At 52.9% G+C, this 13,347-nt stretch overlaps 1 protein-coding gene across 1 annotated transcript in view; it reads left to right on the top strand.

Annotated features, from left to right (window-relative positions):
- PRDM15 (PR/SET domain 15) overlaps positions 1-13,347 on the top strand; it is a 75,618-nt gene that overhangs the window by 51,117 nt on the left and 11,154 nt on the right. The window contains 8 exon segments of the mRNA XM_030915369.1: positions 1,867-1,961; positions 4,471-4,602; positions 5,872-6,006; positions 6,663-6,826; positions 7,700-7,779; positions 8,174-8,293; positions 11,700-11,831; positions 12,943-13,026. Of these exon segments, the coding sequence (XP_030771229.1) occupies positions 1,867-1,961; positions 4,471-4,602; positions 5,872-6,006; positions 6,663-6,826; positions 7,700-7,779; positions 8,174-8,293; positions 11,700-11,831; positions 12,943-13,026 (942 nt within the window).

The following is a 13,347-nucleotide window of genomic DNA, read 5'->3' as shown; positions in this document are numbered from 1 at the left end:
GCCTGGAACCCCAGCACTTCAGGAGGTCGCGGCTGGAGGATCTCTTGAGGCCAGCAGTTCAAGACCAGCCCAGGCAACATAGCGAGGCTCTGCTTTTACAAGAAATTAGCTGGGCACGGTGGCACGTACTTGTAGTCCCAGCTACCCGGAAGGCTGAGGCAGGAGGATCACTTGAGGCTGGGAGGTCGAGGCTGCAGTGAGTTGTGCTTGCACCACTGTTTTCCAGAGCAAGACCTTATCTCAAAAAATATATATATATAAAAAATGAAGTATAACCATGTCCATCCAAACAGGCATACACATGTGCCTCTGTCCCTTTTCTAAAAAAGGCTGGAATTGCGTCCTGTGTACATTTTAGCACTTTCCTTTTTTACTTGACTCTTTTCTTCATGTTGACTCATAAAGACCCACATTTCTCTTTGTGGTTCCTTGGGTGGTATCCTCAGGGCTTCTCAAATCAAACCTGGACTCCACTTAGTGACTGGGTAGACTTTAGCAAGCTACTGTGCCTCAGTTTTCTCACCTACGCAGGGGAGACAGTACTCAGACCTGAACCCCTAGGGTTGCTGCGATGGTTGAACCAGACCCTGTTCTTGAAACTTCTCGCACAGCACCCCACACATAGCAAGCGTCCGTGGATGCCAGTAGCTATGGATGCTGCCAGAAGTCAACTGTTTCCAGGGATGCAGTGTGGCTGGGTTGCATTTTACAATTTAACGTAACTCAGGTCATCTTATGTGGGAGTAAACTCATGCTTTTGTGACTGTTTTATGGATTTGTCTCTCATATCGGAGCTTGGTCTAAGCCACTCCTCAGACTCCTGTGTCTGTCATGCTGGGAGCCTTTGGAGAATGGTCCATTTGTCCAACGTCCAGCTTGCTGAGCATTTTTAAGTCCGGTTCTGCATTTACACCTGGCCAGGCAGGAATGCTCCCAGAATGGGTCGGCAATGTAGAAAGAGATCCTGAGAAGTGGGCCTCTCTCTTTTGGTCAAAACTTACCTGTTTTGCATGAACATTTAAAAATCTGGGCCCGGCGCAGTGGCGCAAGCCTGTAATCCCAGAACTTTGGGAGGCTGAGATGGGCGGATCACGAGGTCAGGAGATCGAGACCATCCTGGCTAACACGGTGAAACCCCGTCTCTACTAAAAAATACAAAAAACTAGCCAGGCGAGGTGGCGGGCGCCTATAGTCCCAGCTACTCGGGAGGCTGAGGCAGGAGAATGGCATAAACCTGGGAGGCAGAGCTTGCAGTGAGCTGAGATCCGGCCACTGCACTCCAGCCTGGGCGACAGAGCGAGACTCCGTCCCCCCCCCAAAAAAAAAAAAAAAAAAAAAACTGTCTTGATTCCAATTTGGAACAATATGCCTCAAAACCATAAAGGTTTTATTTACCAGCCTGATGTTGGTTTGACTGATGTTAATTTGCGAGAGATGAATATTGGTATCTTTTAAATAAAAAATGCCGGCCTATTTTGCCATCTATAAGACCGTAAGTTGGCTTTGAGCCTTTAGATGGAGTGGAAATGCCTTCTTCCATAGGAGCTCATCATCGCTCTGCCACTTAGGAAAATTTAGCACTCGATGTCCTTATATTTCCAAATGTTTCCGATGCAAGAACTGTGTCTGCAGCTGCCACATACATTGTGCCATCTCCCTTCCTTCCCTGGGGCTGCTTCAGGAATGGCGGTTAGTGCTGATGCCAGTGTGCAGGTGGTGTTACTTACACCGCCAGGCTTCTGTCCCCACTGTGGACAGCCCTGTCCTCCCATGCACTGGAAAGGACACTGGCTGAAGTGGGATCTGATGGACCTTCGCGTGTTCTGAGTGTATTCACTGTCTTGCTGGTGGGGTTGGCAATTTCAGGAGTGCGACGGGTGAAGCGAGAGGACCTGGAGGCCGGTGGGGAGAACCTGGTCCGCTACAAGAAGGAGCCTTCCGGGTGCCCGGTGTGTGGCAAGGTAATGCTCGCGGTCCGCATCGGAAGCTGAGATGGAAAGCACATCATCTTCTTAAGACTCTATGAGCTGTACTTACAGAGTATTGCAGGGAAGATTTGGGGGGTAACGATGGGTGCTCAGGTTGTCTTAAACTGGTGTCCACCCATTTTAAACACTTGCCATTTGGATTTCTTTGGCACTTAAGATGGGTTTCCAGTGAGTGGGCTGAGAAAGAAGGGTTCTTCCTGGACAGCCTCGTTTCCTCTTTGCCATGATTTTCCACCTGAGCTACTCCCTGGCTCCCGCTCTCCTATATAGCATTGTTCAGTGACCTTGTGGTCAGGACTGGGGCACAATGAATAAGGATGCAGGGAGATCCAGTGGCTTTATTTTGCCTGTCAGCGCCGGTCTCCTCTGTGCAGTGGATGGCTGGCGTTCTGTAAGTTAGAGCGTAACCGATCCCATGGCAGGTGGTCCCAGGCACGTTCAGTGGATGCCCGGCGCTGCCCAAGTGAGGAAAGGGTGATGTCATCCACGGGAGCACATCCATCCGAGGGCTGCGCAGTAAGGGGACCATTCTGGCACTAGCTCGGGAGTCCCACACCTGGCTGCTTGGTGGAGATGCAGGATCCTAAACATCCAGCAAACACGCGGCCCCTCCTGGGAGAGCCCAGGGCCCACACCATGGCACTCACAGCTGTCAGGCTGCCATGGCCCCAAGTTCTGTGCATAAGCACCTTGGTTGTGACTGGAGGTGGCATCACTTCTTCGTTACTTAGCTTTCACTCAGGTGACTATAAGATGGCATCTGTGCTCAGAGGCCTAGGAATTGTCTGTCACAGGATGCAAAGCTCATGCTGCAGAGTAAGGGTTCTGAGCGGCTCCCAAGTGGGCTCTGGGCCCAGCAGCTCCAGCACGTCGCTCAGGTGGCTTTCAGAGCCGCCGATTGGAGGATGCCTCAGCCACACACGGCTCACATGAGCCCCAGAGCGACGCTCCTCCAGCGTTTCAGCAACTGGGAGCACAAGCCCCCGCAGGAGGCCCGCTGTCACCGTCCCGCTGTCCTGCCTTCCAGCATGCAGCACCATCACCGAGCTTTTGACTTTTTAAAGAGAAAACGGATATCTCAGTTTTTATATGAAATTTCCTGATTTTTTTCAAACCACAGAGCGAGCCTGAGCAAATGAATGAGGAGGGTGGTGTGGCTGGGGTTCCAGGTGACGCTCCAGACTGCGGGCTGGAGGGGCAGGGCTGGGGTAGAGCAGGTGAGTTGGAGCACCTTTGCGAGCTGGGCCAGCTGTGCACAGGCCACAGGTGGGCGAAGCCTGTGCCCCTTGTCCCCCGTCCCTGGTCTTTCTGCCCACTGACCTCTGCCCCTTGGGGGGTACTGGCCCCAAGTGCCTTCCGTGCTGTTGAGAGATCGTATGTGCAAAACCAGCTCAGTGCCTCACATCCAAACACGTTTTTATTCCGTGCAGTGTTTATTGAATACCCACTGAGGGTTGAGGCAGGTAGTGAAATAGCCTGTAGTTTGGGTGACTGAATTCTTTTTGTTTCCAGTTATTTCTTGTCTTCAGCCCAGTCTGTCTGTAAAGACCATGACACCTGCAGACTCTGTCCTCTCCTGCTCACCTTTCACCCTGTCGCATTGCCCCACCTAGCATCCCTGGGATGGGGCACAGTGCTGTCAGCCCGTAAGTCATCTGCGCAGCTTGGAAGGAGATGTTGCCTGGAGATGCCGGCATCTTGTCCCTAGCGAATCACTCATTCCCTTTCATTCATCTAGTACGTTCTTTTCTTGAGAATGTGGGCATCAGGTGAGCTCTAGGAGGTCACACCCCGGGTTACTTGGCCACTGGGAATGGCTATCCAGATAGAGACCCGCAGAGCCCTGTGGGGTGCTGAGGTTTCTGCGGCCCTCGCAGTGGTCTCAGCTGCTAGCCTTGTCCACTGCTCTGTGCCAGTGGGGCCACATCTGTCATGTGGACCACGGTATTCCCAGTGCCAACCCCAGCCCTGGTCACAGAGGTGACCCCCTGGGATGGGTATTGGATGAATGGGTGCATCTCCATACCCGTCATGCCAGAGCAAGAAATCAGGGGCACTGTGAATGTGCATGAAACACAGTATAAAAGCCAAGGGGGTAACTAGCTTTCTTCTTTGATACCTACTTTCAGAAAATTGCAGGTATTTCTGTGACTTTCTGGTTCCTTGATAGTCCATCCTAGGGAAATATTTACATGAGCTAAAAAAATGGAGCTGACCTAACGTTTATAATAAGGACTAGCAAATGGTCAATTTTCTATTGTAACATAAGCACCTGTTTACACAATTCAGTGAGTAACCCTTATCCTGGCATCAGTGATTATTTGTATCTCTCGCACACTGAGGAACTGTTGAGACGCAAGGCCTGGAGCACAGTGCTGTGCTTCTGTCCCAGGTTGTGGTTTCCCCGGAGGAGCCTGGTGGAGAGGCTCCTTCCCATCATGCGACGCTGCAGCCCCTCACCATGCGGCTCCTCTGCCCACAGGTGTTCTCCTGCCGGAGCAATATGAATAAGCACCTGCTTACCCACGGCGACAAGAAGTACACTTGTGAGATCTGCGGGCGCAAGTTCTTCCGCGTGGACGTGCTCAGGGACCACATCCACGTCCACTTCAAGGTGTCGATCGCGTGCCGCCCTCACCCAGGCATGCTCATGGCAGGCCCCCGGGCCAGCGTCTGTCACAGTCAGCTCAGGCTTCCATAGCAGAATTCTGCAGGCAGGGCAGCTTCTGGGCAGACATGTGCTGCTCATGGTTCTGGAGGCTGGACGTCAAGGCCCCCATAGATTCGGTGTCTGGCGAGGCTCACTTCCTGGTTCATAGGTGGCACCTTCTCACTGTGTCCTCACATGGTAGAAGGGTAGGGATCTCTTCTATAAGGGCCTGAATCCCGTTCTTTTTGTTTTTTGAGACGGAGTCTCACTCCGTCACCCAGGCTGGAGTACAATGGCAAGATCTCACTGCATCCTCCACCTCCTGGGTTCAAGCGATTCTCCCGCCTCAGCCTCCCAAGTAACTGGGACTACAAGCACCCGCCATAATGGCCAGCTAATTTTTGTATTTTTAGTAGAGACAGGCTAAAAATCACCATGTTGGCCAGGCTGGTCTTGAACTCCTGAGCTCAGGTGATCCGCCTGCCTCAGCCTCTCAAAGTGCTGCGATTACAGGCATAAGCCCCCATGCCCCACCCCAAATCCCATTCTTGAGGGCTCCAGCCTCATGACCTAATGACTTCCCAGAGGCCCTGCTTCCTGATACCATTTCCTGGTGGGTTAGGATTCAACATGGGAATTTGGGAGGGTTCAAGTATTCAGACCACAGCAGCGTCCTCAAATAGTTGACCAACTAGCCACATTTCATCTCTCCAAAATGAATTCTGTCACTGCATTGGCCTCACTTCCTGTGGCCCAGCTGCCAGGCCCAGCTTCCCCGCCGTGGCTGCTTCCCATCCCGGACCTGGCATTTGCATCCCTCCCCGCCTTTGAGGAAAGGGAGGAACAGAGCAGAAGCTCTGGGAGCAGGGAGGATTTGGGGTGTGATGAAGGGCGGGAGAAGCGCTGATCAAGAACTGAAGAAGGAACAGGTGGTATGGGAGACCCACTCGGGGCACTCCCCAGCAGTGCCTGGCCCTGGGCGCAGATTGGGATCTTGCTGGACGCATGTGAGAGGTAGCCACAGGCCGCATGGAGAGCGAGGGCGGCTCTGGCGTTTAGGTGGGGACCTCTGGGATGGACTGGGGCATAAGTGTGGCTCGTTAGGGCCGTCATGGGCATCAGAGAGGCATTTCTTCTGCATCTGGGGAAATGATTGATCGTCCCTGTGGTACAGATAACTGTGTGAAGCGTCTGCTGCACTGTTAGAAACCGGAAGTGTTGGCTGTTTTCCAGGATATCGCTTTGATGGATGACCACCAGAGGGAAGAGTTTATCGGTAAGATCGGGATCTCCTCGGAAGAAAACGATGACAATTCTGACGAGAGCGCGGACTCGGAGCCTCACAAGTACAGCTGCAAGCGGTGCCAGGTATGGTGGGTCTGCCCCGCGGTGCCTGGGTGGTCTGGAAAGAAACGTGGTAGCTTCAAGGCTGCAGGCCCCACACAGCAGGCGCCTTTGTGGATCTTGGAAGCAGCCCTCCCTCCCCAAAGGCTGGGGCCAGTGGTCCTACTGCAGACTGGGTGCCTGTCCATCACCTGTGCCTGGGAAGGCCAGCCCATGCCACCTCGGTGCTCAGGGATGGCCTATGTGGGTCTCACAGGCACACTCCAGGAACTTGCCTTGTGACGCGGTTCAGGAACACCCATGAAGTGGGGGAGTTGGACTCCTAGAAGGTGGCTGTGCTGGCTGCAGGCTGGGGCACCTCTCCCCTCTCCCTTTCTCCTCCCCCTCCTCCTCCCCGCTCAGGCCTGAAGCCCTCACAAGGCCTCCCCTGTGCATGGAAGGGGCTGGCCAAAAAGGAGAGTGGTTTGTGTCCGAGGAGAACCATGCTCTGAGTTTTGGGCATAAGGCCTTATGGCTTCGGAGAAGTTCCCCATCAAGCCTCTGAGAGTCCCTTCCGCCCTGGCATGAGCCGTGGGTCCTCAGGGCGTTGGGTACCCTGGTTTGTGGACACGACCTCATTAGCTAAGAGGACCAGGGAGCTCATGCGGGTGTCAGCAGTGGCCTGTCTACCTGGCCTGCAGCTCACCTTTGGCCGGGGGAAGGAGTACCTGAAGCACATCATGGAGGTGCACAAGGAGCAGGGCCATGGCTGCAGCATCTGCAACCGGCGCTTTGCGCTGAAGGCCACCTACCACGCCCACATGGTCATCCACCGCGAAAACCTGCCGGACCCCAACGTGCAAAAGTGAGGCCTGCCTGGGGCTCCTGGGTTGCGCCAGGAGGGAGGGGACATGCTTCCTTGCAAAGAGACACATGCTTTAAGAAGCCATTTGTAGCTTTGAACAAGTGATATCCTCTGAGTGCCAGGGCCGGGGGGCAGCAGGGCTGGGGGCGGCAGGAGTGGGGGGCAGCAGGGCCAGGGTTTATCCTGTGCTTCCACATAGTCTCCTGGCACCAGCTGGCCATGTTACAGGAAAATAGCAGGGTTCCTGCCCTGCCTACAGAATGACCCAAAATACTTTTTCCTGCAGCAATTAGGTTTTGTTCATGCCAGGCCACATCTGACATACAGCCCATAACCCAAGCAGTCTGCTGAGTGACTGAACAGTCCCGTCCAGGGGCGCTGACGAAGAACCACAGCCGGCACAGCCTAAAAACAGACACCATCTTCAGTCCTGGAGGCAGGAGCTCAGGGGTCACGGTGGCAGCAGGGCTGCCGCCTCTGACACATCTCTCCTTGTCCTGTAAATGCCTTCTTCTCCCCGTGGCCTCACAGGGCCGTCCCACTGTGCGTGTCTGTGCCCAATCTCATCTTCTTATAAGGACACTGGTCAGATTGGTCAGGGAGCACCCTGATGGCCTCATTTCCATGTCATCACCTCTGCAAAGACCCCATCTCCAAACATAGTCACATTCTGAAGTGCCAGGCTTAAGACTTCAATGTAGGAATTCAGGGGGTTACGATTCAACCCGTGGCAGAGGCTCAAATATTTGCGGCTTTTATCGTCCCTGTGGCACCGTATTGCCTCACCTTTGTGGAGGAAGGTGCTGGGGAGCGCGCTCGCTGCCATGGAGCCCTGAGGCTGTGCGGCCATCCTGAGCTTGTCTCTGGTTTCAGGTACATCCACCCCTGCGAGATCTGTGGGCGGATCTTCAACAGCATAGGGAACCTGGAGCGCCACAAACTCATCCACACAGGTACGTGTCTGTCAGGATGTGGGGCCCTGGCCCTTGCAGGAGGGGGCTGGCGGGGTGGGATGCCAGGGGGCCTCCGCATATTCTACACACAGAGCCGTCGCACCTTGCCTCCCCTGTGCCTTCCTCCGTTTCTCCATCTTTTCCCGTCCTTATCAGCCCTGCCACTCAGAGCCCAGTGCCCCCTGCCCCCTTACCCCTGCAGGTCCTCAGGGATCTACTCGAGCCATAGGACCCCCGGGAGGGCTCTGTGGAGGCTGCTGAAGAGGCGACCCCGTCCCTGTCACTGCACTTCCAGCTGCGGGGGAGGCTGGGCCCCTCTCCTTGGTACGTCCTTTTTGCGGCCACCGCAGATTGGAGCTCCTCGGTTCTGAGTTGCGGATGCCTGTGTTCTCAGGTGTGAAGAGCCACGCCTGCGAGCAGTGTGGGAAGTCCTTCGCCAGGAAGGACATGCTGAAGGAGCACATGCGTGTGCATGACAACGTCCGCGAGTACCTGTGCGCTGAGTGTGGGAAAGGTGGGTGCAGGTGCGGGGGCCACGGGCCAGGCTCAGCCAGACTGCCCAGCTGCAGGACTCTGGAAGGGGACATGACTGAGAACTGGCACAATGACCATGGTGCGAGAGGCATTGCCAGAGTGTGGCCCTGGAAGCCCATAGGCTTCAGTCACTTACTTAAAAGGAAAGGACTCGAGGCAGGATTTAAATCAGGAATCTGCAAGAAAAATCAAGTAGTCCAGAAGGCAGAAAGATGTGATAAATTTAAAGGCAGAAACAAATCATTTTAAAAGTAGGAAAACAATGCAGGATCTAATTGTTTAAAGTACAGAATGATTCCCAAAACCACCACGGGATCAGACAGTAGATGCAAAACCCTCAGCAAGTATTCACTACGCAGACTAGAATTGGCTGTGTGGTGAGAGAAGGAATTCACCACGGCCGAGGAATCTTCATTGTAACGACAGAACATTCATTAATAACAAACCTAGTAATACAATGTCTCAAATTAGCAAAATAGAAATATGATTCCAGTACACATCATAATTGTAACCCATTCCTGTTTGTTTTGAAAAACAACTTCCTACAAGTTTTGGAGCAGCAGGTCTGTCTTGGGCTGTGTCAAGCGACCTTGCTCATGCTGTCATGGTGACAGTGTGAAGGAAACACAGCTCAATGAACTGCACTCACCGGATGACCCCTATAAGCACCGGTAGAATAACACTGCATGTCAAAGCCTAAAAGAACTGCCTGCAGAAAAGGCCAGAAGGGGGATAGTTCCTTTCCCCACTTCCTGGCCCTCGGTTCCTCGCCTCAGAGGCCAGCGCAGGCTCTTGCCCCTCCTCCAGGGTAACTTTGCGCAAGGGCAGCACGTGGGTGGTTATTGAAAAAGCAGCGTATGCACCTCACCAAGACGTAGTTTTTAAACAATACAGACAGGTCTGGAAGGTGGCGTTGTTACTCTCCCCTCAAATCCCAGCCAGTCCTTGCAGAGCCACTGCAGTGGTTTCTCTGAACGTAATGTTGGTAGCAGGTGTCTGCCTGCCTTAGTGAGAGGCTGGCTTGCTCTTTCTCCCCGTCTGCCTTAAGCTCCCAGCCCCTTTCACCACCTCTGCTTCCCTTTCCTCCCCAATGCCCCTAAGTAGTAAAATGTTTAAGACACTGTGGTGAGCCTGGCTGGAGGGGTCCTGAGTAGCGTGTAGAGACAGGAGGGCCAGAGATGGGGGCTTATTCAGGGCCAGGCCTCTTAGGCAGGCAGAGAGGAGCCACAACTGGGTGCCCTGCAGGTCCCCAAATGCCACCAGGTGCCCTGGGAGGTGAGGGGTGTGGGATAAAGCCACATTTTATAATGTTGTAGAGATTTTAGTATTTGAAATGTGTTATTTAGTTGCATGGTTTTTTAAAATGAATTCTGAATAGTTGAAATAAGATGCTGGCATTAATACATTAGTTGCCAGATTTACTTTACATATCAAATTTCAGTCTTGTCATCTTGCTGTCATGTAACAGTTGCTAGTACATACCAGCACATGCTTGTGCTTATTTTTCTGATACTTTGTTTTTTTTTACTTGAAAATACATCTTGGAGATCTTTTTATATCAGAACATCTAAATATTACCTGATTTTAATTTTCAAACCCTTGGTACAATTCTACCATGTGGATTCATAAAACCAGATCCTTTATTATAAAGTTTCTGGTTGTCTTTTTATAGTCATTTATTATTAGTGTTCCTAGAAACAGTGTCGCATATTATTACATTTTTTTTTCTAGAAACTCTAACCCTGACCAGGGACTTAGTGTTGGGGACCAAGTGGGAGGCTGTTAGAAGTCGTGAGAGCCTGTCACCAGCAGGCAGGGGCAGGGGCCCAGCCAGTAGGTTTTCTGCATGTGTGGAGGAAAACATGTTCAGAATCACATCATGGGCCTTGAAATACTCAGGAATGATCCGCAAGAACTTAGTGTGGCCGGTGAGAATATGACACCAGGTGTTGAAAGCTATACAAAAGGCATGCCCTGTTTGGGTTTGGAAATTTTAAGTATTTAAAAAACGTCAATTTTCCCCACGGTAATTTGTAAACGGATTGAATCACAATCCCAATAGAGCAAGCTTCACTCTCTGCGTGGCACTTGTGTTTATTTTGAAACTGTTGGCAGATTTTCTTTGTTAAATGGAAGGAAAAACATTACTGTCACCAACGCTGGCTGTGGTGGGGAGATCAGAAGATGGAGATGCCATCTCTTCTGTATTTCTGCTTTTTCTATGACTGTGTATTAGTTTTGAAATTTGGAATATGTTCATTTCAGAAGAGGAAGAGGGAGGTGCTGGGGTCTGGGCAAGTCAGTAATGACCGGCACTTTTTTTTTTTTTAATCAAAAAAAGATGAAAAGTAACTTTTTCAGGTGCAATCACTCTTCGGTCATTGGTAATAGGCATGCAGATGCTGTCCCCACCCGAAGGCAGGAGCCCTGCAGCTGTGTGTGCTGGCGGCACGACTTCATCGTGGGGCGTTTGCGCCCCCTGCTGGCCCAGCCACGCAGTTTTCTTAGCCAGGGAGGTCTTCTGGCCCGGCCTCGCAGGAGCTGGTGGACAGTCACCCCTGCATCTGGTAAGGGTGGAATCGGAGGAGAACCATTCACCCGCTTACGACAGAGCTGTGTTCAGGCTCCGTAGTTCTTCCCCAAATGTGGAGGGAACATGGTGGCCTGGGAATGCAGGCTGCCCACCGCCCTGGGCAGGCACAGTGAAGGCTCCTCCTTGGGGTGGGGGAGGCTGCCTCTGGGCCGGGTCTCCCTGTGCCCTGGTGTGTGTCAGCCGCCCGGGCAGGTGTACCAGGCCTCCCTTGCCCATGTCCCCTGTGGAGAGCTTTGTACAGTGCTGTCCTTGCCAGCGCCCTGCGCCCTCTGACTCAACCCCTATGCCAGGGCCATCCTCTCTTCACTGGCTGCATAAGTGAGGCTTTGGAGTATTTCACCTTCTTAGATTGGCTTCTTAAATTAAAGGTAGATTGAAAACCACTCTTGAAAGCATCTAGTGTCTGAATCCTAATCACTCATATTATCAAGGTTGAAGAGAACCTTTAGTCATACTTGTATTAATCTATCTCACCAAATTCTCCTGCTGGGTTGCCATGGGCACACAGGGAAGTTTACCCACAGCCCCTGGTGTTGCTCACCTTTTCGGGGCTCAGCCAGGCCCTGGCAGGAGTGAGTGCACCTGATGTCTCAGTCTCTCCCGGCCTCTGGGCACAGTCACTTCCCACGTCTCACTGCTGGTGGACTGACCGGGATCCTCAGGGGCCGGCCCACGCCCTCACCGGTACTGCACGGTACTGCTGATGTCTGTGCCTGCCCCAAGGTCTCGGGCATGGACCCCCAGGTGGGCTGCATGGGGGTGTGGCTGCCTCTGACTCGCTGTGTTCTTGAAGGCATGAAGACCAAGCACGCACTGCGCCACCACATGAAGCTGCACAAGGGCATCAAGGAGTACGAGTGCAAGGAGTGCCACCGCAGGTTCGCGCAGAAGGTCAACATGCTGAAGCACTGCAAGCGGCACACGGGTGAGTCCGAGGCCCGGGCCGCACCAGCCACGGTGCTCACTGCATAGGAAAGCAGGTGGGCCATGGGGGGAAAAGAGACACCTCAAGACCCTTCCTCTTTGTGACTCCCAGTGAGTGCCTGGTTCCCCAAGGGAGCTTCCTGGGGCCATGGTGAGCGGCTGTGTGTCGCAAAAGGTCCCCCCCCCGCCACCCCACAGAGGCCTTGTCAACCGCAGTGCATGCTGCACAGCTCACCTCGAGCATTGGGAGACTGGTCAGTCCTTAAATGTCCCTCCCATTCAGCTGTTTCCCCCGCAGGAATGTGCACAAGAAATAGCGACCAGACAAGGGCCAGGGATGTGCGTGCAAGGTTGCTTGTCATCTTTTGTGTTAGGGAAGGTGCCGGAAGGTCAGACATAGCCTCAGTAGGGCAATGGCCAAGCCATGGTGCATCCAGAAGAGAGCAAGGCATCCCTTGCATGGCGCATACCACCATGCCCAGCTCATTATTTTATTTTTGTAGAGACGGGGTCTTGCCATGTTGCCCAGGCTGGTCTTGAACTCCTGGACTCAAGCGATCTTCCTTTGGCCTCCCAAAGTGCTGGGATCACAGGCATGAGCCACTGTGCCCGGCATCAGCTCTCATTTGAATTAGTCAAGTTTTGAAGAATCACATTTATTTTGTCTGAGCACGGCAGTTCTGTTGTCTCATGCTTGGCGCATCTGTGCCCTCCTTGCCATTGGTCCTGATTTCTGTTGCTGTTTTCTCTCTCGTTGTCCTATCACATATGCTGCCTAAGAGCTTCGTGGACTAAGGGAGGTGTGGATACATTAATGCTTTAAACAAATTCCCATCGTTTTCCTCTGTGGGTTCCACTCTCTGTGTTCTCAGACAGCCCTTCCCACATCTCATGCTTTTTTTGATACGCAATGTCACCATGGAAGCATAAACTTTCCAAGCCACACTTTGCCGGCTGAGGCTGGAGATGAACGTTCATTGTCTACTGTTTTCTTGCAATTCACCTTCTCCTGAAGGTTCTGTAGTTCCTAGAACATGTCAGGGAGAAGACATGCTCTGATGTGGACTTAACACTCATTAAACATAGGAAGTTATGTGCGCCATTCTCTGCAGGGATTAAAGATTTCATGTGTGAATTGTGTGGGAAGACATTCAGCGAGAGGAACACGATGGAGACCCACAAGCTCATCCACACAGGTAAGTAGGCGCAGCCTGAAGAAGCCTTCGGGGCTGCACACGGCAGGCTGCCGGGGCTGTCTGAGCACCTGCAGAGGTGGAAATGACTGTTTTATTATCTAGATGGTTCCAGAACATTTAATGGTGTCTTGGCTTCATGGTGGCCCCTTGGCCTCTAAAGATCAGCCCGCCACGGCTGTCAAGTATCGGTTCGCTTCTTGAACTTTCTCGTATTGGTGTAGTGATGCAGCTGCTGCCGGCGGTGCTCCCCAAGGGACAGAGGCTCTGTGCTCACGTGTGCTCAGGGACCGGCACCGCCCCTCTCAGGATGGGCAGGGCATG

Source organism: Rhinopithecus roxellana, chromosome 13 (assembly GCF_007565055.1).
Source record: "Rhinopithecus roxellana isolate Shanxi Qingling chromosome 13, ASM756505v1, whole genome shotgun sequence".
NCBI classification, from domain to species: Eukaryota; Metazoa; Chordata; class Mammalia; order Primates; family Cercopithecidae; genus Rhinopithecus; species Rhinopithecus roxellana.
The sequence above is the reverse complement of the archived record's forward strand: the minus strand, read 5'-3'. Positions and strand labels throughout refer to the sequence as shown.